General features: G+C 49.4%; 2 protein-coding genes across 9 annotated transcripts in view; one reads left to right on the top strand and one right to left on the bottom strand.

Moving 5' to 3' along the window:
- ZNF175 (zinc finger protein 175) overlaps positions 1-8,792 on the top strand; it is an 18,334-nt gene extending 9,542 nt beyond the window's left edge. For both annotated transcript variants that reach the window (XM_059382647.1, XM_059382645.1), the window contains 2 exons: positions 1,515-1,641; positions 5,485-8,792. In XM_059382647.1, the coding sequence (XP_059238630.1) occupies positions 1,542-1,641; positions 5,485-7,277 (1,893 nt within the window). In that variant the 5' untranslated portion in view covers positions 1,515-1,541 and the 3' untranslated portion in view covers positions 7,278-8,792. The remainder of the gene's footprint in view (positions 1-1,514; positions 1,642-5,484) is intronic.
- On the bottom strand, positions 7,130-22,053 carry LOC132005485 (beta-1,4-galactosyltransferase 3-like). Of its 7 annotated transcripts, none has more exons than XR_009400806.1 (8): positions 22,021-22,053; positions 13,287-13,567; positions 11,867-12,102; positions 10,470-10,657; positions 9,836-9,958; positions 9,583-9,684; positions 8,803-9,012; positions 7,130-7,213 (listed from the first exon to the last, which is right to left on the bottom strand). XR_009400806.1 is itself a non-coding variant. In XM_059382672.1 (7 exons), exons 2-7 carry the CDS (start codon positions 13,564-13,566, stop codon positions 9,358-9,360), a joined length of 1,071 nt encoding a protein of 356 aa, XP_059238655.1. In that variant the 5' UTR covers position 13,567; positions 22,021-22,053; the 3' UTR covers positions 9,279-9,357. The 7 variants fall into 7 exon arrangements, 3 of the variants coding, with proteins under 3 accessions (XP_059238657.1, XP_059238654.1, XP_059238655.1); XR_009400807.1 differs by having other exon boundaries at positions 9,583-9,611; XR_009400805.1 differs by having other exon boundaries at positions 9,583-9,958.

Raw genomic sequence — 22,053 nt, 5'->3', positions numbered from 1 at the left:
TTCCCTGTGACACCAGCTCGGTGTCCTACAACGTGTCAGCAATCTGCAGTATGAAGATTTGATCCCAGGCAAGGGAAAGCTTCATTGCCATCCAGTTGGCAAACTGGGAAACCACAGTCTTTGGGTACAGAAGGGGGAAGGTTTAGGGTTAAATAGGCAAAACCCACAAGTTATGTATTGCTAGCGAGGGTGTCAGGCTGAGGTCCCAGACTTCAACCTCAGGCACAGCATGACAAGCAGGGTGCAGCTCCCGGGTTTCTGGCAGTGACTCTGGGATGTGGTGGCCAATGAGGAGCACGAGCACGTATCTTGGGGGTTTCTCTGAATTTTGCGCAGGTGTATCCCCTTGGGCTGTGCTGACCAGGTTCGTCCTCACCATCATCTGGCTTGGTTGAAATTAGTTTCTCTCCCGTGACATGAGGGAACCCATCTTGTGCATTAGCTATTGCTAATTGTTTGGGTCTTGTTCTCAAATTCAGTTCTGGCACTGTCTGCCCATAGATGCGGCCACATCCCTCACGTTAAGGGCACAGTCCGACAAGACAGCCCCTCTCCCCCGACCTCAGATGCCAGTTGAAACTCCGCGTTGTCACCAATGCTTCCGACTCTCTGGGCTTCAGAGGTTCCCGTAACCTCCTCCTTGGGTTTAATTAATTTTCAAGAGTAGCTCACAGAACTCAGGAAACCCATGTACTCACTAGATTACTGGTTCACTGCAAAGGAGATTAAAGGATAAGAATCAACAGCCAAGGGGGCCTGGGTGGCTCAGTAGCTGCCTTCGGCTCGGGTCATAATCCCAGGGTCCTGGTGTCAAGCCCTATGTTGGGCTCCCTGCTTGGCAGGGAGCCTGCTTCACCACCTCTCCCTGCTTGTGCTCTTTCTCAAATAAGTAAATAAAATCTTAAAGAAAAAAGTCAACCTCCAGATGAAGAGATACACAGGGAGAGATTCTGTCCCTGTACAGTTGGGAGGCCAGGCAGGGTGGCGAATGAAAGTGATCCTATTCAGCAACCTGGGAGCTGTCCAAACCCTGCCCTTCTGAGTGCTTTTGGAGGCTGCAGAACATGCAACCCAGATTTCAGTGATGAAATCGTTGGCGACTGGTGGTGGGTTCCAGGTCGTCTCCCCTTCCTGGACTTCAGCGGTGGGGCTGAAAGTTCAGTCCTCTCATCACTTGGTGGGTTCCCCTGGCAACCAGCCCCCCCCCCCCATACCCATGCTGACCTATTAACAGAAGAGAAGACACCCTTTATCACTCTCCTCACTTAGGAAATTTTAAGGGTTTTAAGGAGCTCTGTGCCAGAAAACTAGAACAAAGACCAGCCCAGTATCAAAGTACGTAGTAGACGGTAGCGTATTTCTAGAGACCTTTAAAACCCCCCCAATACAACATGAAACGGGTGAGTTAGTGGAAAGCCGTATAGATCGTGGTGAAAAGTCATTAAAAAGAAGTCTCCAGGTAGCTTCTGTGTTCACCGGTAGTGAGTAATTGACATCGGGGTGTGTTTTTACAGGGATTGGTGTCATTTGAGGACGTGGCCATGGACTTCAGCAGGGAGGAGTGGCAGCAGCTGGACCCTGCCCAGAGATGCCTGTACCGGGACGTGATGCTAGAGATCTACAGCCACCTCCTCTCCGTGGGTGAGCACACCTGACCTGGGAATCTTGGATGGACCTCGTTGGGATTTCCTTCCTTGTTGTGCGACGCAGTAGGGCATCTGAAGTATGTAATCCGTGTGCCTTTGACTTGTCCCGGATTGTTCATTCATTTAGGACACCCCTGGATATCACTTTGTTCCCAGTGAAAGATGTTGAATTTTCTGATGAGCCAATAGTCTGTAAAGCCCCGGACCCCATTCAGATCCGAGATTCTTTCTCATTACCAGGGTATCACAGTCCCAACCCAGAGATCATTTCCAGGATCCTCTGAGCTGAGAGGCTCAGCTCCTATATCAGAGGTGTCAGAGTGAGTGACTATTACCTGGCCCACGTGTATATCTTTGAGAGGCGTTATCTGCCCCAGTGGTGGGCTATACATTGCCTTCCAGTTTCTGACTAACACTGTGATACATTATCTTGTAAGCGCCCCTTAGGGAGAGGTGTCAGAATTTCTCCGAGTGTGAGGTGAACACTCGGGAGTGAGATTCCTTAACCCCTGCACAGAAGTGTAGTTAATGTGACCATGGAAGCCATCCTGCTCTGGAGACGAGCTGTGTAACCTCCGCTCCCGTGGGAGAGTGCATCTCACCTGCCAGCACGGCTGTTCATCAGCTTTCTCTTGGCCCGTGTGGTGGGCGATAGGCCTATTTCTTGCTTTAATTTCATTTTTCTAGTAAAGAGAGCATCTCCTCATCTGTCATCTGATTGGGTTTCCCATCTTTTGTCATCTTGTTGGTCCATGGACTTTTTTCTTAAGGCCTTTTTTCCTTTTTATTTGTTCCCTGAATTCATTGATTTTTCTTTTCTGTGCTGGATCTTCTTTCTTCTTTCCCCCAGATTGTGGCACCTGCAGTTCAGGGCCCCCATGCTTCCTTTTTTTTTAAAAAATAAGATTTGATTTATTTATTTGACAGCGAGAGAGGGAACAAAAGCAGGGGGAGTGGGAGAGGGAGAAGCAGGCTTCCCGCCAAGCAGGGAGCCCGATGCGGTGCTTGATCGCAGGACCTGGGGATCATGACCTGAGCCGAAGATAGAAGCTTAACAACTGAGCCGCCCAGGCACACCGTGTCCATCAGAAGGATCTGATCGTCTCTTCATGTAGGAAGTCAAGGCCCCTTCTCTTCGGAACACCCAAGCTGCAGTTTTTTTCTGGTGGTCCCTAGATAGATCCCCTCCAGTCCCTGTACCTAAACCATTCACTTAGTCAGCTACATGGCAGACGCTTCCCGTAGGAAGACTCACTTCCTCTAATTTTGGGAGATCAGAAATTACACAAATTAAACGTGCGTCTTGCCTTACACGTTTTACCAGAGTCTCCTGCATGTCTTGGCTCTTCCACCACAGTCCTCTTACTTAAAACTCTAACAATTTTTTCTTTTGAATGTGCAATTTAGTTGATGCTTTTTCTTAATCCCAGTGGTCTCCCCTAAATGAGCTCCTGTTTCTTCCTGCTTGTGTTTTTGTTCCTAATGGGTTTTGTGGATTCTAGATGAGGTCAGTCATGATGCCATTGACAAGAGTTTTCCAATATTTTTTTTTTCTCCCCTGAGATTTTGATGGAAAAATACAGTTATTACTATGTAGGATTAACAGAGTCTTCTCAGTGACATCAGCGTCGTGGCCACATATTTCTAATTTTAAGTGTAGCTGAAGAGTTTGATTGCTCATGCTGTGTTCTTTTGGGTTCCTATTTTGTTCCATGTCTGCTACAGAGACATATGTATGATATACATAAAGGTAGACAATATATATTATCTAAGAAAACTGTAAATATCTGGGCATGAGCCTACTTAAAATAAGAAAATTTTTAAAAGATGGTTGAGATCATAAATTTCATAATTACCTGTTTTTTACCACATATTTTTAAGATTTTAGTTTTAAGTAATCTCTGCATTGAATGTGGGGCTTTAAACTCACAACCTCAAGATAAGAGTCATGCTCTCTTCTAACCAAGCCAGCCAGGCGCCCCTCTTTCTTTTTTTTTTTTTTTCCTAAAGATTTTATTTATTTATTTGACAGAGATCACAAGTAGACAGGCAGGCAGAGAGAGAGAGAGAGGGGGAAGCAGGCTCCCTGCTGAGCAGAGAGCCTGATGCGGGACTCAATCCCAGGACCCTGAGATCATGACCTGAGCCGAAGGCAGCGGCTTAACCCACTGAGCCACCCAGGCGCCCTCCCCTCTTTCTTTTTAGCATCTGTTCTATACTAATAAATTTGATGATCAATGACTCCCATTCTTGGTGGGGAAAAAATGGTGTATTAGGTGGTGTACAGAGACACCAAGGTTCGGTGACAATTTCTAGAATAATTTCTCTCCTGTAAAACAGTTTTTTAAGAAAGCAGGTCAGGGGCACCTGGGTGGTTCAATGGGTTAAGCCTCTGCCTTTGGCTCAGGTCATGGTCTCAGGGTCCTGGGATCGAGCCTCACATCGGGCTCTCTGCTCAGCAGGGAGCCTGTTTCTCCCTCTGCCACTCCCTTTGCTGTGCTCTCCTGCTCGCTCTCTCCGTCAAATAAATAAATAAATCTCAAATAAATAAATAAATAAATAAAAATTAAAAAGCAGGTCAGCAGGAAGCCTCGCTTCTTGTATTCTTCAGGTGTCTTGAATTTTTCCCTCACTGTTACACTCTGCTTTGTGATGCTGTCCCTCTGCAGCATTGAATGTGCCGGGTACCCAGAGGCAGGTTCTGCTGGGCAGAAAAGGGGTGGAGGGTACTGAGAAGCTGTGATCTCACCGCCCAGGCCAGAGCTGGTGGATAATGCTGCATTCTCATTCCATCAGCAGAAACAGACTCACCGTCCCACCTCCTTGCAGCGGCGCTGGGAGTTGTTTTGTAGCTTGGCCTGTCCACAGTTAACTTCTGTGGAAGAGGGTGACACATGTCTCAGGAGACAGCTTAATTGTCAACTTCTTTAAGATTTTATTTATTTATTTGACAATGCAGAAGTAGGCAGAGAGGCAGGCAGAGGAAGAGGGAGAAGTAGGCTTCCTGCTGAGCAGAGAGCCTGATGTGGGGCTTGATCCCAGGACCCTGAGACCATGACCTAAGCCAAAGGCAGAGGCTTTACCCACTGAGCCACCCCTTGTCCACTCTTCCAAAAAAAGTACAATGGATTCATTGGGTCATAAGTTTATCGGTTCAAGCAAACAAATTTCAGCTTCCTGGAGAGTTGAGTCTGGGCACAGGTGTCCTTTCCCTGCCTGGCAGTGTCAGGATTGGAGCTTTCTTACTTCTCCAGAGGATTAACAGGGCAGCTGGGTTTGTTATCGTTTCTAACAAGTGAGAGGAAACTGGTGGGTTAGTTACAGTTTAGATCTGAAAGCTGATGAAGAGCTGCCCTCAGAGCCCCTCCTTTTCAAGCCTTGGCTCTTCCCACGTGTCACACCCCTGTCTGTATTTTCTGTCATCGTAGGTGTTGGTGTCTCCGGGTTTCTAGACTGCAGGCCTGCATTAGGGGGAGCTGGCTTGTCTTTTGTTCTAATTTTCCCCAGAGCTCCGGGAGGTGATTTTGGTCAGTTACTTAGAGACTCTTTGCCGCCTCCTGTTCTATGAAATGGAGAGTAAGCGCAGTTACGCGTGCAGGGTTGTGAGGATTGAAGAGTTTCCGCGCGACGCAGAGCGCTGTTGCACACGTGCTCTGTGCTGTACGCAGACAGGCGACATGAAGCGAAGGCAGGGTGGGTGTCTCCTGCGCGGCGCCGCCCTCCCATCATCGTTACTACCGTGACTCAGCAATTCATGTTCGCCCTCAGTCCACTCCTATGGTTTCTCCTCCATCCTCTCCTAACTCGTGTTCCTTTCATCTTCTTCCTCTTCTTCTAGAAGGGGCATTGGGACTTAAAACCTCCCAACAGAAAATATTTGAAAAGGCTTCATTTCACAACGGTAAGGAAAGTGAAGTCACAAGAGGTGGTACGTGGTGTTCCATTTCAGAAGACCTGTGGGGACACAGTGGCCGTGCAGCGAGGCGTCGGCAGAAGCAAGATGAACCTGCATGGCATGGGGCCTTCCTTGACAGGAAGACACTGGATAGAGAGAGAGACTGGGAGCGGAAGGACCCAGGAAGAATCATCCATGTGAGGCCTCACCTTGTTTGTTCACAAAGCAGACCTCCTAAACACTGCTCAGTTGCCAAGAGTTTGAAGCCTAATCCAGACGTGAATCATCAGACTCAAAGCAACAGCACAGAACACCTCGGTGAGCTGGCTGGCTCTGGCCGGCTGTTCACCCGTAGCTCTTCCCGGGCCAGCTACAAGCACATTCATCCAGGAGAGAACTTCTGCGAAGGGAATCAACGTCCGAAAGTCCTCAGCCATAAACAGTCACGCACGCAGCACCAAATTCGTAATCAGGAGAGACTCCATAAATGCGCTGAGTGTGGCAGGGGCTTCCCCCAGAAGCCGCCCCTTGAGCAGCAGAGATTCCATAGTGTAGAAAACCTCCAGGAGTGCAGCAGATGTACCAAGGGCTTCACCCTACAACCAAAGCTGGGTGTGTATCCGACAGCTCACACAGCTAACATCTGCAAGGAGTGTGGGAAGGTCTTCGTTCAGAGAGCAGAACTGATGACACACCAGAAAACTCACACGAGAAAGAAGTCCCATAAATGCCATGAATGTGGGAAAGCCTTTTTCCAGACATTATCTCTCTTCAGACACCAGAGGACTCACACTAGTGGGAAACTCTACGAATGCAGTGAATGTGGGAAAGGCTTCTCCCAGAATTCAACCCTCGCCATCCATCAGAAGATTCATACGGGTGAGCGCCAGTACACATGTGGTGAATGCGGGAAGGCCTTCACCCAGAAGTCAACGCTCAGCTTGCACCAGAGAATCCACTCGGGGGAGAAGTCCTATGTGTGCATTGAGTGCGGACAGGCCTTCGTCCAGAAGGCGCACTTGACTGTGCATCAGAGAGGGCACACCGGAGAGAAACCTTACCCGTGCCACAATTGTGGGAAAGCCTTCATTTCCAAGTCACAGCTTGATATCCATCACCGAATTCATACCGGGGAGAAGCCTTATGAATGTGGTGACTGTGGAAAAGCCTTCACCCAAAAATCACACCTCAACATCCACCAGAAAATTCACACCGGAGAAAGACAACACGTATGTGGCGACTGTGGGAAAGCCTTCAACCAGAAGTCCATACTCAGCATGCATCAGAGAACTCACACCGGGGAGAAGCCTTACAAATGTGGCGACTGTGGGAAAGCCTTCACTTCCAAGTCACAGTTCAAGGAGCATCAGCGGATTCACACCGGAGAGAAACCCTATGTGTGCACCGAATGTGGGAAGGCCTTCAATGGCAGATCAAATTTCCACAAACACCAGATGACGCACACCAGAGAGAAAACCTTCGCCTGTTACAAATGTGGGAATGCCTTTCTCCAGAAATCTGAGTTGGTGGCACATCAGAGAACGCATGTTGGGGAGAAGCCTTATGAATGCTATGACTGTGGGAAATCCTTCGGCCGGAAACCACAGCTCCAAGTGCATCAGCGGATTCACACGGGAGAGAAGCCTTATGTATGTTCTCAGTGTGGGAAGGCCTTCAACAACAGATCCAATTTTAATAAACACCAAACAACTCACACTAGAGACAGGTCTTATTAAAGCAATTACTGTGTGAAAGGCTTTACCTAGAAATCAGTTCCTCATATGCATCAGTGTATACACAAATGAGACAAACTAAATTTCTTGAAGAAGAGAAAAATCTCCCAAGAGTTAGATTCAGTTGTAGGTTACAGGATTCAGGATTCTGAAAAACTCCAGGAACACTGCATGTTGCAAAGTTGCACATCATTTGACGTGAAAGAAAGGGCTCAGAAAATAACATGAATGAACATGAATGAGGGTAAATGTCCATATTTGTACTAGCCTTGTTAAAGAGTATGAAACTCATCTGGGAAGAAACCCTGACTGACACACTGAGAATTGTGTTCCTCTGGGAAGTACAAGACTTGTACCAGATGGGTTATAGGAAAACTTGTGAGAAATTAATGGTAATCCTGTTGAATTTGGAATATCGGTATTTTCAAAGTACTAGAAACCAGAATGACAAGACAGTTGTGTGTGTGTGTGTGTGTGTGTGTGTGTGTGTGTGTACACCTACATAACACTCAGTTCTCTAGTGTTTGCTGTAGGCTTCACTGCATAGCAGAGGTATGGGAAGGTTTATTTGTAAAGGATGTACCATAATTAAGTTTATCAAATTTATTCCCATTTGAATATATCCTGAGGTTGCACAGTCAGTAACTATTAGTTTCTTTATACACACAGGCACAGCTACCTCCTTGTGTCGTGCGTTGCAGATACCGTGTTTTTACAAATTGAATGGTTTGTGGCATCCCTGTGTCGGGAAGATCAATGCTACCTTTCCCCACGGCGTTTGCCCCCATCATGTCAGTCACATGTTGGTTGCTCTTGGGATATTTCCAAGTTTTTCATTATTATCCTATTGAATGTGGTGATCTGAGATGAGTCATTACAACTCACTGAAGATTCAAATGATGGTTGGGTTTTTTTTTTTAAGTGTTTTTTAATAAGGACACACTTTCCTTAGGGGTACCGCTGTTGCACACTTCATAAACTACCATGTAGTGCCGACGTGACTCCCACATGCACCGGGAAACCCAAAAATTCATTTGACATGTTTTATTGAGACATTCGCTTTATTGAGGGGCCTGAAACTACCCGAAGCTGCGGTATCTCCGAGGTGTGCCTGTCTCGACATGTGAATGTACTTTCTTGGTTAAATGTATAAATGGGATTTTGTAACATACACTGGCCTTCATAGTACACCTTTTCTCTTTCGTGACCCGCTCAGTTCTACCACCCCGCCTTCATTTCTTCCCACTTCCACCATCTGGTGAGCAGCTCCATAAATGACCAGTGTTAACCTTTCAGTATGGACTTCTTTGTATTTTTACACAGGCTCCTAATCATTTACACCAGGAGTCAGCAAACCAGCCGTCAGTCAAATAGGGTTCGCCACCTGCTCTTTGGAATAAAAGTTTTACTGGACGTAGCCATGCTTTTGTGTTGATGTGCGGTCTGTGACTGCCCCTGTACTCCAGTGGCCTGTGTGCAAGCCAAAAATACACGCCATCTGGCCCTTTCCAGATTACCTGATACCCACCTGCGCTGATAATCCTGTACCCGGGTGGGAACTCTGTCCTCTAGAAGCACCGATCACACCACACACGAGCGTGGGCACCTCAGTTCTCCCTGCTGCCGTGCGTCTGTTCAGTGGCTGGACCGTCCTCACAGGTTTTACTATTCATTTGTTCTTGCCGCTTTTGTTGCTACAGGACAGCAGCCAGGCTGCCTGCTCTTCTGGGGCATGGGCCTAGGAGCCAGGTACCCAAATTTGATCAAATGTCAGTCACACAAGTGTTTAGCTCCTCTGCCCTGGGTTTCTAAAGAATGATGCTAACAGTGCCTGCACCGCAGGTTTTCATGAGCCGGTGGGTGTGTGGTCAGCACTTAGAGCCACATGAAGAGAACCTGAAAGTTTGAGGCTCTGAATTAACGCCTGGAAATGAAAGGGTGGGGATGAAGGTTGGCGGAGAGGAGAAGTGAGTAAAATAAACTGTCCTTTAATAGGAAACCAGTTGGGAGGGCTGCCCTGCAGCCGAGGTCTTGGGGATCCTGGTCCAGCCTCCAGCTCCCCCGCAGCTTGCCACGGGGGCTCCTAGGACCCGCGAGTGGGGAACTCGATGTCCACAGTGAGGTTGGTGTAGAGGGCCTGCAGCTCCTTGGAAAGCAGCCTGTAGCCCAACGAGTTGATGCCATCCTGCTCCCCTTTGTGGCGGATTGAGGCCAGGAGGTCGGGGCTTGGGGGAGGGAGGGCAGCCACATGAGCCCAGGACATAGGGATCACCTGAGACGGGACATCCTGCTTCAAACCCCAGCTTACCTCTGGGGGCTCCGCTGGTGGCTGGGGTCCTGCCCCTCCAGCATGTGGTAGCGGCCAAAGAGCAGATGGGGTCGGGAGAGAAACATCCCGCTCAGTTGCAGCCTTACAGGGGGAGAGGGCAGGGAGGCCAGATGCCTGCCTCTGACAGGGAACCCATGCCACACTCAGCCCTTCAGGCGACAGTGGCCTGTGTCTCCCACACCATGGGGGGACCTGCAGCCCCGTGCTAGGTTCCTTAAGCAGGGCCTCCCACCTGGCAGCGATGTCATGGTCCTCACGATCCCATCCCTGGTACGAATTGGGGAAGCCGTTGATCTTCAGGTAGTGAATGGGACGCAGGGCAAACACACCCCCAAGGTAGCCACGGTAGGGTAGCCTTGAGAGGCAGAGAGAGTTGGAAACAAGTTTCGGGCCACAGGGGCCCTGGCTAGGATCTCCAGGCATTATTTCTGGATTTGCCCTTCCCCACTCACCCCTGTGATAACTAACCACTCCCCTGGCCCCTCAGGTGTCCCCTCCCCTAATCTTAGAGTAGCTCTCCCTTTGCCTCTTGAGATGGGCCCTCATTTGACCTGGGATATTCCCTCCCCTAAATCTGACAGGCCCACTTTGTGACCCCTTGATGGCCCTTTCTCCCCAGACTTCTGGGATAACCTCCTGCCCCCCAGACAACCTGTCCTTTCATACATGTTTTTCTCTGACCTCCATCAAAACCCTATCACTGACCCTCCCCCCGCCCCCCAGTCAACACCTGCATCCCAAGGGAAGGTTCTCCCCTGTCTACAAGGCTTTTCTTTGGGCCCCATCATCCCTCTCTGCCTCGGTCCCAGGGAGGCACAGGGCCTGGCCAACCATCCCCCCACAGGAAGCTCCCTCCTTCCACCTACTTGTAGTCGAACTTGTCGATGGCCACAGACACATGGGCAGGGAAGATGTCGCAGATGTAGAGGTTGCGGTCATCCTCTGGGAGGAGGTTTACATCATGGAAGAAAAGACAGTCCCATTCCTCCTCCTGCATGGCCTCCCAGAACCCCACGTAGCGCAGCTTGCCCCGGTTGAAGGCAGTGTTGTGCACCTGGGATGGACAGAGATGCTCCATGCTTCCTTGCCAGCAGACAGAGCATGCCCCCAGTTGCCAGGCCTGTCCTCTCCCCTTTTCAAGTGCCATTCTCCTGCCTGAACCCTATTCCCACTGGAGCTGGAAAACCCAGACCCATCCACAAGGGCACAGTTCAAAGGTTACGTCCCCTGGAAAACTTCCTGAATTCCCACCCCCAACCTACACAGAGTCAGTTTTGTCAGCCCCTTGGCTCCGTCCATGGCCATTTCCAAGGTTCTCAAGGAACCTCCCCTTTAAGAGACCGTCTGAAGGAGGCAGGGATTAGAGTGAGCAGGGGGCACCTATGGCTTTCTGCTCTTACCAAAGACTGGGTCTAATGCCCAGAAACCATGGCAGGGTTCGCCTCTCCCTCTCTCGCTCCATCGTCCTATTCTCCTCCATCATCACTCTCATCGTTACCAGCATCACTTGCCATCACCAGGTTCATCGCCAGCATGAGCACCAGCACCATCCTGTTCGCCCGCTCCGATGCCATCAGCACAATCCCCTCACCTCCATCACTGTGTCAACATCGTCCTCACCATCATCCTCACACTGTCACTGTCCTCAGCCCCGGCGGCAGCAGCACCATCAAAAAACCATCATCACCATCATCAGTAGCACATCACTTACTGAGTACCTACTCTGCACCAGGCCTTGAGTCATTAACTCCGTGAATGCTTCCCACAACCTAAGGACGAAGGGGCTATCATCCCTGGGTCATAGATGAGAAAAGACTGGCAGAGTTACAAGTTTACACATAGTTACACTGAGTGACAAGGAGATGGATGATCGGTCCCTCACTCTGACCACACAGGTACTAATGGATAATACGAAGATTCAAACAAGCCTCCAGAGGACTCCAAACCCCGTGCTTTAAATTACCACTTAGCTTCATTGCCCAATCTAGCCAGCCCTGGTGGCAGGGAGGCCCAGACTCAGCGGGACTGAGTCTTTCGGACAGCCACATGAGCTGATCCCAGACTCGGCCAGTCTAGACCCAGCCTATGGCCCCGGCTCTAATTTCCCTCCAATTCAAGTTCTTGACTCATAAATCCAGCCCCCATACATCCTCTGGCCCAAATGCTGTCAGCTCAGAGGCTGACGACTTCAACCTTGACTCTCCACGGCCATGCTCAGACCCCTCTGTCTTCTTGTCTCCAGCCCTCTCCGTGCTGGCTGTACCTGGTTCACCACGTAGATGGCGTAGTGCAGTTGCTGGCGCTGCAGGAAGGGGTGCAGGTGGAAGAGCAGGTGCTGCAGGTGCTGGTCTTGCCCATAGTAGGGCACCACGACCGCCGTGTGATGTCGTGTCCAGCAATCAGGAGGCTGGTACTGGCCTCCCAGCTCCACCAGCGGGTTCTTCTTCACTACCTGCTCCATCGTCAGGTTCTCTGGGATCATCACCCTCAAGGGGCCATCTGAAAGGGGCAGATGTCAGGGACCTGCCCCAGAAACGCCACAACCCAGCTGTGTTCAATCATGTCCACCCCCACCACCCCTGCTGTCACCAAACCATGTCCGCCAGCACTTCAGAATGGGACCTTGGAAATAGGGTCCATGCAGATGCAGATGTTAGAATGTGGAAGTTCTGGATAAGGGTGGGCCCTCAATGTAACGACTGGTGTCCTTATAAGATCATCTGAAGACCCAGCCAGAAGGTGGCCATGGAGGCAGAAATTAAAGTGACCTGCTAACAAGCCAAGGAAAGCCAAGGATCACCACCAACCACCGGAAGCTAGGAGAGAGGCGTAGGATGGCTTCTCTCTTGAGCATCTGGAAGGAACCAACCCTGCCCCAACACCCTGATTTTGGACTTCTGGCTTCTAGAACTGTGGGAAGATAACTTTGTGTTGTTTCAAGGATGTCTCCCCTGGGGTGGTTCTCAGGACACCCGCTCTCCCTACATCTCGGACTGCTCCTTCCAGTTCCCTCACTGAGGGCTCCACCATCCACCTGCCCAACCCCAGCAGCAGCTCTGGCCCAACATGCCCTTCTTACAGTGTGACTTTGATGCTCCCCCCAGGGAGAGGTGAGTCTGTCTCCACCCCTTAAAATTGGTTGGGGGGTGCTTTATGACAGTTTCAATGAGTAGAGTATGTCAGAAATGACACTACATGGCTTTTGAGACTAGATCATGACTTCTGCCTGATTCATGTGCACACTTGCTCCTGAAGTTTGCGGTTGCCACGTAAGTGCTCGAGCCGCTGTGCTGTGAGGAAACCCACATGAGCCGGGGGAGGGGCTACATGGCAACTCTGAGATTGCGTGGGGAGAACGGGTTGCTTCTACTCCAGCTGCTGTCTTACCTCCAGCTATATCACACTGCAACTGCGTGAAACACCTGGACCACGACTACCCAGTGGGACCCTTCCCCAGACTCCCAACCCAAATACGCGTTGAGAGTTGGTGACTTTTAGAGACACTCATTTCTGGGGTCTTTCGTTATGATGCAGCCACAGATGACCAGCACATCTCTCCATCACCCCTGGTCACCCGGCCTGTGCCGTCTGCTTCCAGGATCTGTCCCTCTCCCCTGGGAGTCCTGCTAGCTCCCCAAAGCCCAAGGCAGGGTTGAGAGTGGAGGATGCCTTGACAAGCTTACTGATGTAGGGGGAGATGAGGGGGCAGCTGGGCAGGTCCTCCTTCCTACGGTCCACAGGGTGGATCTCGCTGAGGTTGGCGTATACATCCTGGGAAGAGGTCCCTGCAGAGGAGACTGAGACCAAAAAGGGCAACTCTTCTCCCACCACTGGCCTGTCCCGTCTCAGGACACGCAAGAAGAGGGCAAGGCTGTGGCGGTGGTGGTTCTGGTAGAGCAACGCCCCCATTAGCAGCAGCTGTAGCCCCAGAAATAATAACAGGAGCCCCCTCTGCTGTTCCATTCTGAGAAAGGAAACAGAAGGTTATTCTTCCCATTTTGCAAAGCCCACCTTTACCCCCATATACCTCAGTTGCAGGGGCCTGCACCTACCCTCCCTGACTGCGCACTGGAAGGGGGGCCAGGGTGAGAGAACAGCGCAGCTGCTCCAGGTGCACCACCTGCATGAAGACCCTGCCTTGTGCACATCTCCAGCCTCATCTCTTCCAATCGGTTGCCTCCAAACCCCATGGTCACAGTGGACCCCAGCTGGTTGCTCCCCTGGGTGACTCTCTAAGGCTCAATGTCCTTGTCTGTAATGGGCACTACATGGGATCAAGCTCAGTGGGTTACTGCGCTAGGACACGCAATATGCAATGCGACCGGCTCCAGATCATTCCAGACTGTGCCAGGTCTGATCATATCTCCAGCGTCCTGTATGAAAGGGACCTACGTGACTCCTGTTCATTCTGGGTGCTCTTCCCTGTAACGGGCACCAAGTAGCTCCTAGAGGCTTACACAGCCTATTTACCTCCACCACAGTCTGTCATCCTGGATTGTGATTGTCCTATCAACTGCCCCCATCAGACTAGGAGCTTGCAGAGAACAGGGTTCAGGACTGACTCATCTCGGCCCCTGGCACAGGAGGGCCCAGGAAATGAATGATGAAGAGTGAGTGTTAGAAGGATTTGCAACCTGATACACTCCTGCTCGTCCTCAGCCACCGCAAGTTCTCCTCTCCTCCACATCCTCCCCTATCTGCCTCAGCCCTCCTGGCCCCCGGTATCTCAGCTGTCACTGCTCTGGCCCCCAGACTGGGAATGATCTGTGTCTAGATCTCCTTCCCTCACAACACAGGGAGTGGGGCAGGCCTTGGCCCAGCTCAGCCCTGGGTCCCAGCATTACCCAGCACAAAGGCTGAGTGTTTGTTCAACTCTAGTCACTAAGCATCACTTCTGTGCCAGGATTACTGTGCAAACCAACAAAGCTGCCACAAGCAAAATCAGCAAAAACCTCTACTCCCCGGAAACCCACATTCTGGTGGGAAGACAGGCAAGAAAAAGGTTTCAGTGAGCAATAAGAACCTATACATCGAAAGGGGTAGAGAAGGAAATGGATGGAGGCTATCTCTGCTAGGTGGCTGGGCAGAGGGAACAGCAGGTGCAAAGGCCCTGAGGTGGGTAGGGGTAGTCAAAGGGCACTGAAGAGTCACACACAGGCTGGTGTCCTTGTCACTAACTCGGCGAGCGTATTTTTAGATGAACCAAAAAATTATCTCATTACAGAAGCAAGCTCAGTACTGAATCTCAAATGTGGAACAAAACGGAATGTGACTGGGGACAGAATATCCTTCAATTCTGAAGCACGGAGACAAGAATTGAGTGTCAGTAGCAAATTCCGTATTGTGGGGCAGGAATAAGGAAGAACTACCTGCTGGTAGAATTCCTCTTAGCTTTCCAGCTGGAAAGACAGCATACAAAAGAGTGTTGTTCGTAAAATACCAAGCCGACTTTTGAATGGCACTCCAAATTCAGATGCCCCACCTTTAATCAAAATGAGAAGAAACACCCAGATATGGTGGAAAACGCACCCCATTCTCACACAGAAGATGATCACAACTGATGATCAAGTATGTCTCAGGAGCCCTGAGGACTAAAACCAGTCTTTGCAACATGCTGGTAGAGTTGGCCCAGCAGCAGTTTACGAAAGTATTCACTGAAAACAGCGGGGCTCATACTAATCCCTATTTCTCAGCTGTGAATGCGGCCAGGTGTGGACCGTTCCTGAGTCCTGCTGCATCCACCAGTGTCCAGCTGCTCTGTTAAGTCAGAGGTGCCAGCACAGCCTCAATGACGACTCTATTTCCCCTTCCTAGGCAGGGGGTCAGTGAGCTTGGAGGAGCAAGGAGTCTTCCACGGTGTATGTGTGCTCAGGAGTGTAATTCTTCATGCAGGAGTCGGCTGCATCTGGTAGTTTCCGTGGGGCCACCAACAAAGGGAGTGTGTTGGACACACAACACCCAGTGTTAGGACACGCAGGCCTACTTCTCCAGAGTTCCCCCTCCTCCTGCAGGACAGGAAAGGCTGCTGTTGAAAATGTGGGCTGTCTCCTGGAGAGCAGAATAAAAAGAACCCCTCCGACTCCACAAGAAATATGACAGGCACGTTTTTGTGCACGGCAACAAGCTTTTATCTTCTGATCCCTCGTTTTATAATCAATCCCTATTGCAAATACGGGGTTTTGTGTGGCTTTTTTTTTAAGATTTTATTTATTTATTTGACTGAGAGCGAGGGAGGGAGTGGGAGAGGGAGAAGCAGGCTTCCTGCTGAGCAAGGAGCCCGACACAGGCCTCGATCCCAGGACGCTGGGATCATGACCTGAGCCAAAGGCAGACACTTAAAAGACTGAGTCACCCAGGTGCCCTGGAAACACAAGGGTTATGACTTAAGACAAAGTGTGACTGTCATTTGGGCTCCTGGGGAGAAAATTTAATTATGAACTCAATCACTAAAAAAAAATTTTGGAAGCATAATCATGTGACTGTAGGTGTGGGAGCATAAATGTTCCTATTCCTCAAAAAACAGAAAAGTCCATTTCACTACTGTTGAAAGGTGAACCAGGTAGGATGATATCAACTGCATACTGTTCCCCAAAGTTACATAAGATTTCAAGGAAAAAAAAAAAAAAAACCTGACATCTTACACTAGCAGCAACTCCCATGCATATGACATGATTCAAATTAATACACCCACATTTCCCAAGTGACGTTTCCAAGTCTCATTTAATAAGTTATATTTTCATTTGGCAGAAGTAAGCTTTGTCTGGCTCCTGTGTGGTACACGTATAACGAGTAGGGCCTACAGTGACTTGGGAGACCTAGAGTCTCCCCCAAGGAGTCTGGACTCCCTGGATCGCCCTGGGAACAGGTCCCTTCCTCCTGGCAGGTTCCTGGTACATAGAACCTCTTTTATCTAGCAGAGGTCTTCCAAGTGGGGTGTCTACACACAACTCCCCTCATGGAAGTGTATTTGTATTCTAGTCATTTAAGGTGACGGTTGGTTCACGTTGAGATGTTTTACATTCAGAATAACCAAAGCATGAGTTAATAGAGCTAATTTTTTTTTTTTAATTCAACTGCAATGTTCTCAGGAGGAAGTTTTTTCAAGTTACACTGAATAAAAATTAATGGTCCTCATTAGAATTGATATGCATTTTTCTCTTAGGTACTTAAAGCCTATTTGAGTCATGTCATAAAATATTTACTCCATTAGCAGTCAATCCTCATCTCAAGTCACCTTGGAAAATGTGTAACGTTTTCCACCTCTGATGCCTGGGTGGCTCAGTCAGTTAAGCTTGTCCCTTCAGCTCAGGTCATGCAAGCCCCACCTTGGGCTCCCTACTGCAGGCGCCTTTTTTTCTTCTCTCTCTCCCACTGCCTGCTGCTCTCCTCCTGCTGTGCTCTGTCAAATAAACAAACAAACAAATAAATAAAATTTTTTAAAAAAGATGAGGTAAGGATACAAAATTTTTCAGAATGGTTTCCTCCCAAACAAAAGTATTTTAGAATTACTATAATATGCACCTACACACACACACACTCAGACCCCTTCTGTCTTGGCTGGTTCCAAGATGTATGAAAAATTGTTTTAATAATTTCCTAAATCTTAAAAGCAAATGGGAAAATTCACTCATTGGATCAGAAGTACATGTACTAAGCTTCTTGGTGAAGGTCCCTTTGTCCTGGGGAATGGGGCGGGATGATCTTGCAATTTGCTGAGATGTTCTCATGGTTCAAAGCGAGTATCACTGCAGTATAATGCAAGTCACAGATGTACTTTTACATTTTTTTAAAAGATTTTATTTATTTATTTGACAGAGAGAGAGATCACAAGCAGGCAGAGAGGGGGAGGGGAAGCAGGCTCCCTGCTGAGCAGAGAGCCTGATGTGGGGCTCAATCCCAGGACCCTGAGATCATGACCCAAGCCGAAGGCAAAGGCCTAACTGACTGAGCCATCCAGGCGCCCCTATACTTTTAAATTTCTATTAGTCACATTTAAAATGTGGAAAAATAAACAGGTACAATTAATTTTAACATTACACTTAAGCCAATATAACAAAAATGTTACGATTTCAACATGTAACCAAGGTAAAGGATTACTGGAGAGATATTTTACATTCTTTCTTCACATGAAGTCTTCTACTCTGGTATTTTATATTTACGGCACAGCTCTAATCAGACTAGCCACAGGTCATTAGCCACACACGGCCAGTGGGCGCCATAATGAAGAGCCATGCTGAGGACCCCTGTACGTTTCCCTCACGTTCCTGGGAAAAACCTGTACTTTCCCATCATCAGCTAGAAGTTCCACTTCAGACCCTTAGTTCAAGCTTGTCAGGGCTCTTGTTCGAATTTTCCACAGCTTTATAGTTTTTTGTCTGCTTGATGAATTGCTGAGGAAGATGTGTTAAAATGTCAGTGCTTGTAGAATGTGCCGGTTTCTTCTCATCCTGCTCATTTTGGCTTTATTTCTTTGGAGTCTGTGTTGTGAGGTACATCCAGTTGTTTTGCCAACCTGGTGATTCCTTTGTCATTCGCGATGACATTCTTTACTACTCACAGTGCTTGTTGACTTGAAAATCTGGTGGTTGTAGCTGAACTTGGATTTCTTTGTGCTGTGTTCCTGGTGTGTCTTCCTCCCCTCTCAAATTCACACTTTTGAGTCTTTACCTATTAGATGTGGGTCTCATGTGCACAATGTTTTTTCTTAACTCACCTGGTGACTAAGACAATCTGTTCATTCCTGTTTTGCCCCACACGAAATCTTATTTATTAAGAGATTTTTATTTTTTTAAGTTATCTCTGCACTCAATGTAGGGCTTAAACCTACAATCCCAAGATCAAAAGTCACATGCCTTTTGGAGACTGAGCCAGCTAGTGCCCCCACAGCAAATCTTATTTAAAAACATTCCTTGGGGCGTTTAGGTGGTGCTCAGTGGGTTAAGCCTCTGCCCTCTGCTCAGGTCATGATCTCAGGGTCCTGGGATAGAGCCCCAAATCCAGTTGGGAGCCTGCTTCCCTTCCTCTCTCTCTGCCTGCCTCTCTGCCTACCTGTGATCTCTGTCAAATAAATAAATAAAATCTTTAAAAATAAATAAAAGAAAAAAAGAAGAGAGCATGAATTTGAGTCCAGGCCTGTGTGTGTGACTCCAAAGTTCTTTCCATTACCTGGTTGGGAGAATCCTGGGGGACAGGGTGAGCTCAGGGAAGATTTCCCCTGAGAGGTAGCATTCTGGGGCAGTTCCCAAAGGATAAGCAGGCATTTAACCCCCACACCAAGGGATGGAAAGGCACTCTGGGCAGAGAGAATGGAGGCATAAGAAAGCTCCCTGTGCATAAGTAGCAGCAGTCATGGCACCTCACATCTCTGGAGCTCTTACTCTGGCCCAGAGAGCTGCTGTAAGCACTCATCAGGTTCCCCCTCCTCTCAGCCTCAGCATGTACTGACATTTTAGGCATTTTAGTTCTTTGCTATCGGGGCTGTGCTATGTGTTAGATGTTTTACCATTGCTGGATGCCAGTAGCCCCCTACCCCACTTGTGACAACCAAAAATGTCTCTGTCAAATGTCCTCTGGGGGTCACAATCATCCCAGGCTGAGAACCACTGCTGTCATCCTGAACTATTATTTCGATCTTACAGATGAGAAAATGTCAGTCGTCCACAGTTACACAACCAGGATGGTAATCCCAGGATCTGAACCAAGCTGCTTCTGGTAACCACTACGGCATGGCAAGCTTCCTGCCTGGGCTCTGTGCTCACTGGGGGGCAGATAACAGCAGGAGACAAGAAAGGAGGGGGGAGCTAGGGACAGCTCAGGTGACAGAGCCCAAGGTGATAAGGCCTCTGACAAAAGTGAGGGACCAGGGGCTGTGGGAGGCCAGAGGTGGCTTGCTTGTTAATACAGTGCAAGGGAGGACGGGTCCTGTAGGCTTCCTAGAGGAAGTATGTCCACATGGCTACTTGGATGAGAAACAGGAATCAGTGTGGTGAGGAGGGGTGAGGGAGGGAGGGTCTTCAGGAAGAGAGGACGCCATGTGTAAACACACTGGCATTGGATGGGACCAGAGCCACAGGAAGCTGAAAAGTCACCAGGGGCCTGGTTGCAAACACCAGGCTGAGGGACTCAACCTTTCCCTGCAAGTGCTGAGTGGCCACAGTCCTCTGCCCTCTCTGGAAGCCTCTGACACCAGCTTGCAGTCTTTTCCACTGGATTATTAATGTGTTGCAATAAACGAAACATGAAGTGTTTGCAAAGCACCAATGAGGAACTTCTCCCAAACCATGCCAGCTTGCTGGTGGATGCGGCCACCGAGGGCTAGAGGGACTGATCCGGTTCTCACCACCACCAATTCCTGCCGCCCCAGGGAAGTGACCTGAGGAACCAGAGCACCCCAGCCCCAAGCACTTACTAAGCACGGAGCCCTGATCTTAACACTTTACACAGGTTAACTCGCTGACTTCTTTAACCCAACTATGCTATCATCATCTCCACTGGACAGATGAGGACACTCAAGCACAGAGAGTTTTCATCACTTACTCAAGGTCACGCAACTAAGCAAGCAGTGCAGGGCGTCAACTGGCAGGTAGGTTTTCACGTCTTCTTTCTGTCCCTGATGCCCAGTTTGAGGTAAACCTTTTTTTACCAATGTCTCAGCTGAAAGTATGTGGGTGGTGTTTCGACCTGCTCAAGTACTTAGTGAAAGAAACTTGCAAAGTAGGAAACTAAAACCAACACAGAAACACCTGAACCTGTGAACCAGATACTAGTTTTTGGGTGAGAAAACCAATGTACATCACAGTAGAATACCACTTAGATCAAGGTTTCTCACCTTTGGCATGGCTGTTTTGAACCAGATAATTCTTTACAGTGAGACACCAGCCCGTACACACTATGTTTGGAAGCATCCTTGGCCTCTACCTACCAAATACCAGTCACACCCTTCCCCTGCCTCCTTGTTGTGACAACCAAAAATGTCTCCAGAGAGTGCCAAGTGTTCTCTGAGGTACAAAACCATTCCCAAATTGGGAACTGACTTACAGACTATCAGTAGGTTGCCTGAGGTTTTCAAACTCTCACCCCACTCCTCGCTTTAAAAGAAAAATTAGGGGTAACCTGGGTGGCTCAGTCGGTTAAGCATCTGCCTTTGGCTCAGGTCATAATCCCAGGGTCCTGTGATCAAACCCCGCATCAGGGCTCCCTGCTCAGTGGGAAGCCTGCTTCTCCCTTTCCTACTCCCCCTGCTTGGATTCTCTCTCTTGCTGTCTCTGTCAAACAAAAATAAAATAAAATCTGTAAAAAATATAGAAAGAAATAAAGAAAAAGAAAAATTAGACCTGGTCACCAAAGGAAAGCCATCCCTGGTTATGAAAACTAAATGGGGTGAAAACTATGATAGTTTACTGCTTGGTGAACACTTTCTGTATTACCTCATTTATCTTCACCAATATAGGGCAGATTCTGCTACTACCCCCACATTACAGAGGAGGAATTTGAGATGCTGCCTGGAAATGCAGAGTTCATGCCAACTGCTCAGTAAGTACTGATCTTTCCCCCGTGTCCTGGCTTGGAGCACTTGTAGCGTCTGGGTCCCTGCAGCTCCTGACATCTGGTCCCTCCACATCAAGCTTCATCATCCTTATCTCCCCAGCCACGCCTGACACTCCTATGTCCCCCAGGGCAGAAGCCTCGGTCAATCACTAATGTATGAACCCGATGACCCGGGGTTCAACCCTCTTGACAGCTTCAGAAGCTCAAAGGTCCCGCATCACCCTTCATTCTCAATCCTCCCTATAAAGGACTCACGGGGGGTTAGAGACAAGAGAATGTTGGAATATAACACGCGGGAGAGGCGGCAATTTGGGGGCTGGAAAGCGACTGAGGGGAGCAGGGCTCTGGCTGACTCTTGAGAGAATGCACCCTAATCCTGGGAACCTCCCATCTCATGGGTCTCACCTGCCCTCCATCCCAAGCTCTGCCTTCAACCCTGCAAGGCTGGAGGTGCGCGCACTTGTCACTGAGTCACACCGGTGCGTAACTGCTCACCGGGGTCACGCCCCGACCCGGGCACGCGCCTGGAGAGGCGCAAACCGCTCCTGTCAGGTCCGCGCACGCACAACCCGCAGCTGCACTGCCGTGGCTCCCACCGCGGGCGCGCACCCACTCTCACTCCCACGGGGGCGCGCGCAGAAGCCCACGCTATGTCCCGGGCGACGCAGCCAATTCGGGCACCTGCGCGGCGCACGTGCCGTCTCTCTCCCTTGCTCACCCCATCCCTTTCTCCCTCCACCCCGACAACTCTCCAACCGCAGCTCAAATCCTATCAGACTCTCATAAAAGGTGAAAACCTAAAAGACACCCATTGCGTCCTTACACTGAAGTACCCAGCGCGAGATAACGTCTACAAACCACACGCCCCACCTGTTGTTGCGCAGGCGCAGACGACGGACGCGC

Source organism: Mustela nigripes, chromosome 17, assembly GCF_022355385.1.
Source record: "Mustela nigripes isolate SB6536 chromosome 17, MUSNIG.SB6536, whole genome shotgun sequence".
NCBI lineage: Eukaryota > Metazoa > Chordata > Mammalia > Carnivora > Mustelidae > Mustela > Mustela nigripes.
Note: the sequence above shows the minus strand (reverse complement) of the source record. Positions and strands in the feature narration are given on the sequence as shown.

Excerpts from the sequence above, each read along its gene's own strand:
- LOC132005485 (XM_059382671.1), bottom strand. The coding sequence starts at position 13,566 with ATGGAACAGCAGAGGGGGCTCCTGTTATTATTTCTGGGGCTACAGCTG. Across the intron at positions 9,959-10,469 it reads ATCGACAAGTTCGACTACAA|GCTACCCTACCGTGGCTACC; the intron begins GTAGGTGGAAGG and ends CTGCCTCTCAAG. Across the intron at positions 9,500-9,582 it reads CACCAGCGGAGCCCCCAGAG|CCCCGACCTCCTGGCCTCAA; the intron begins GTAAGCTGGGGT and ends CCCTCCCCCAAG.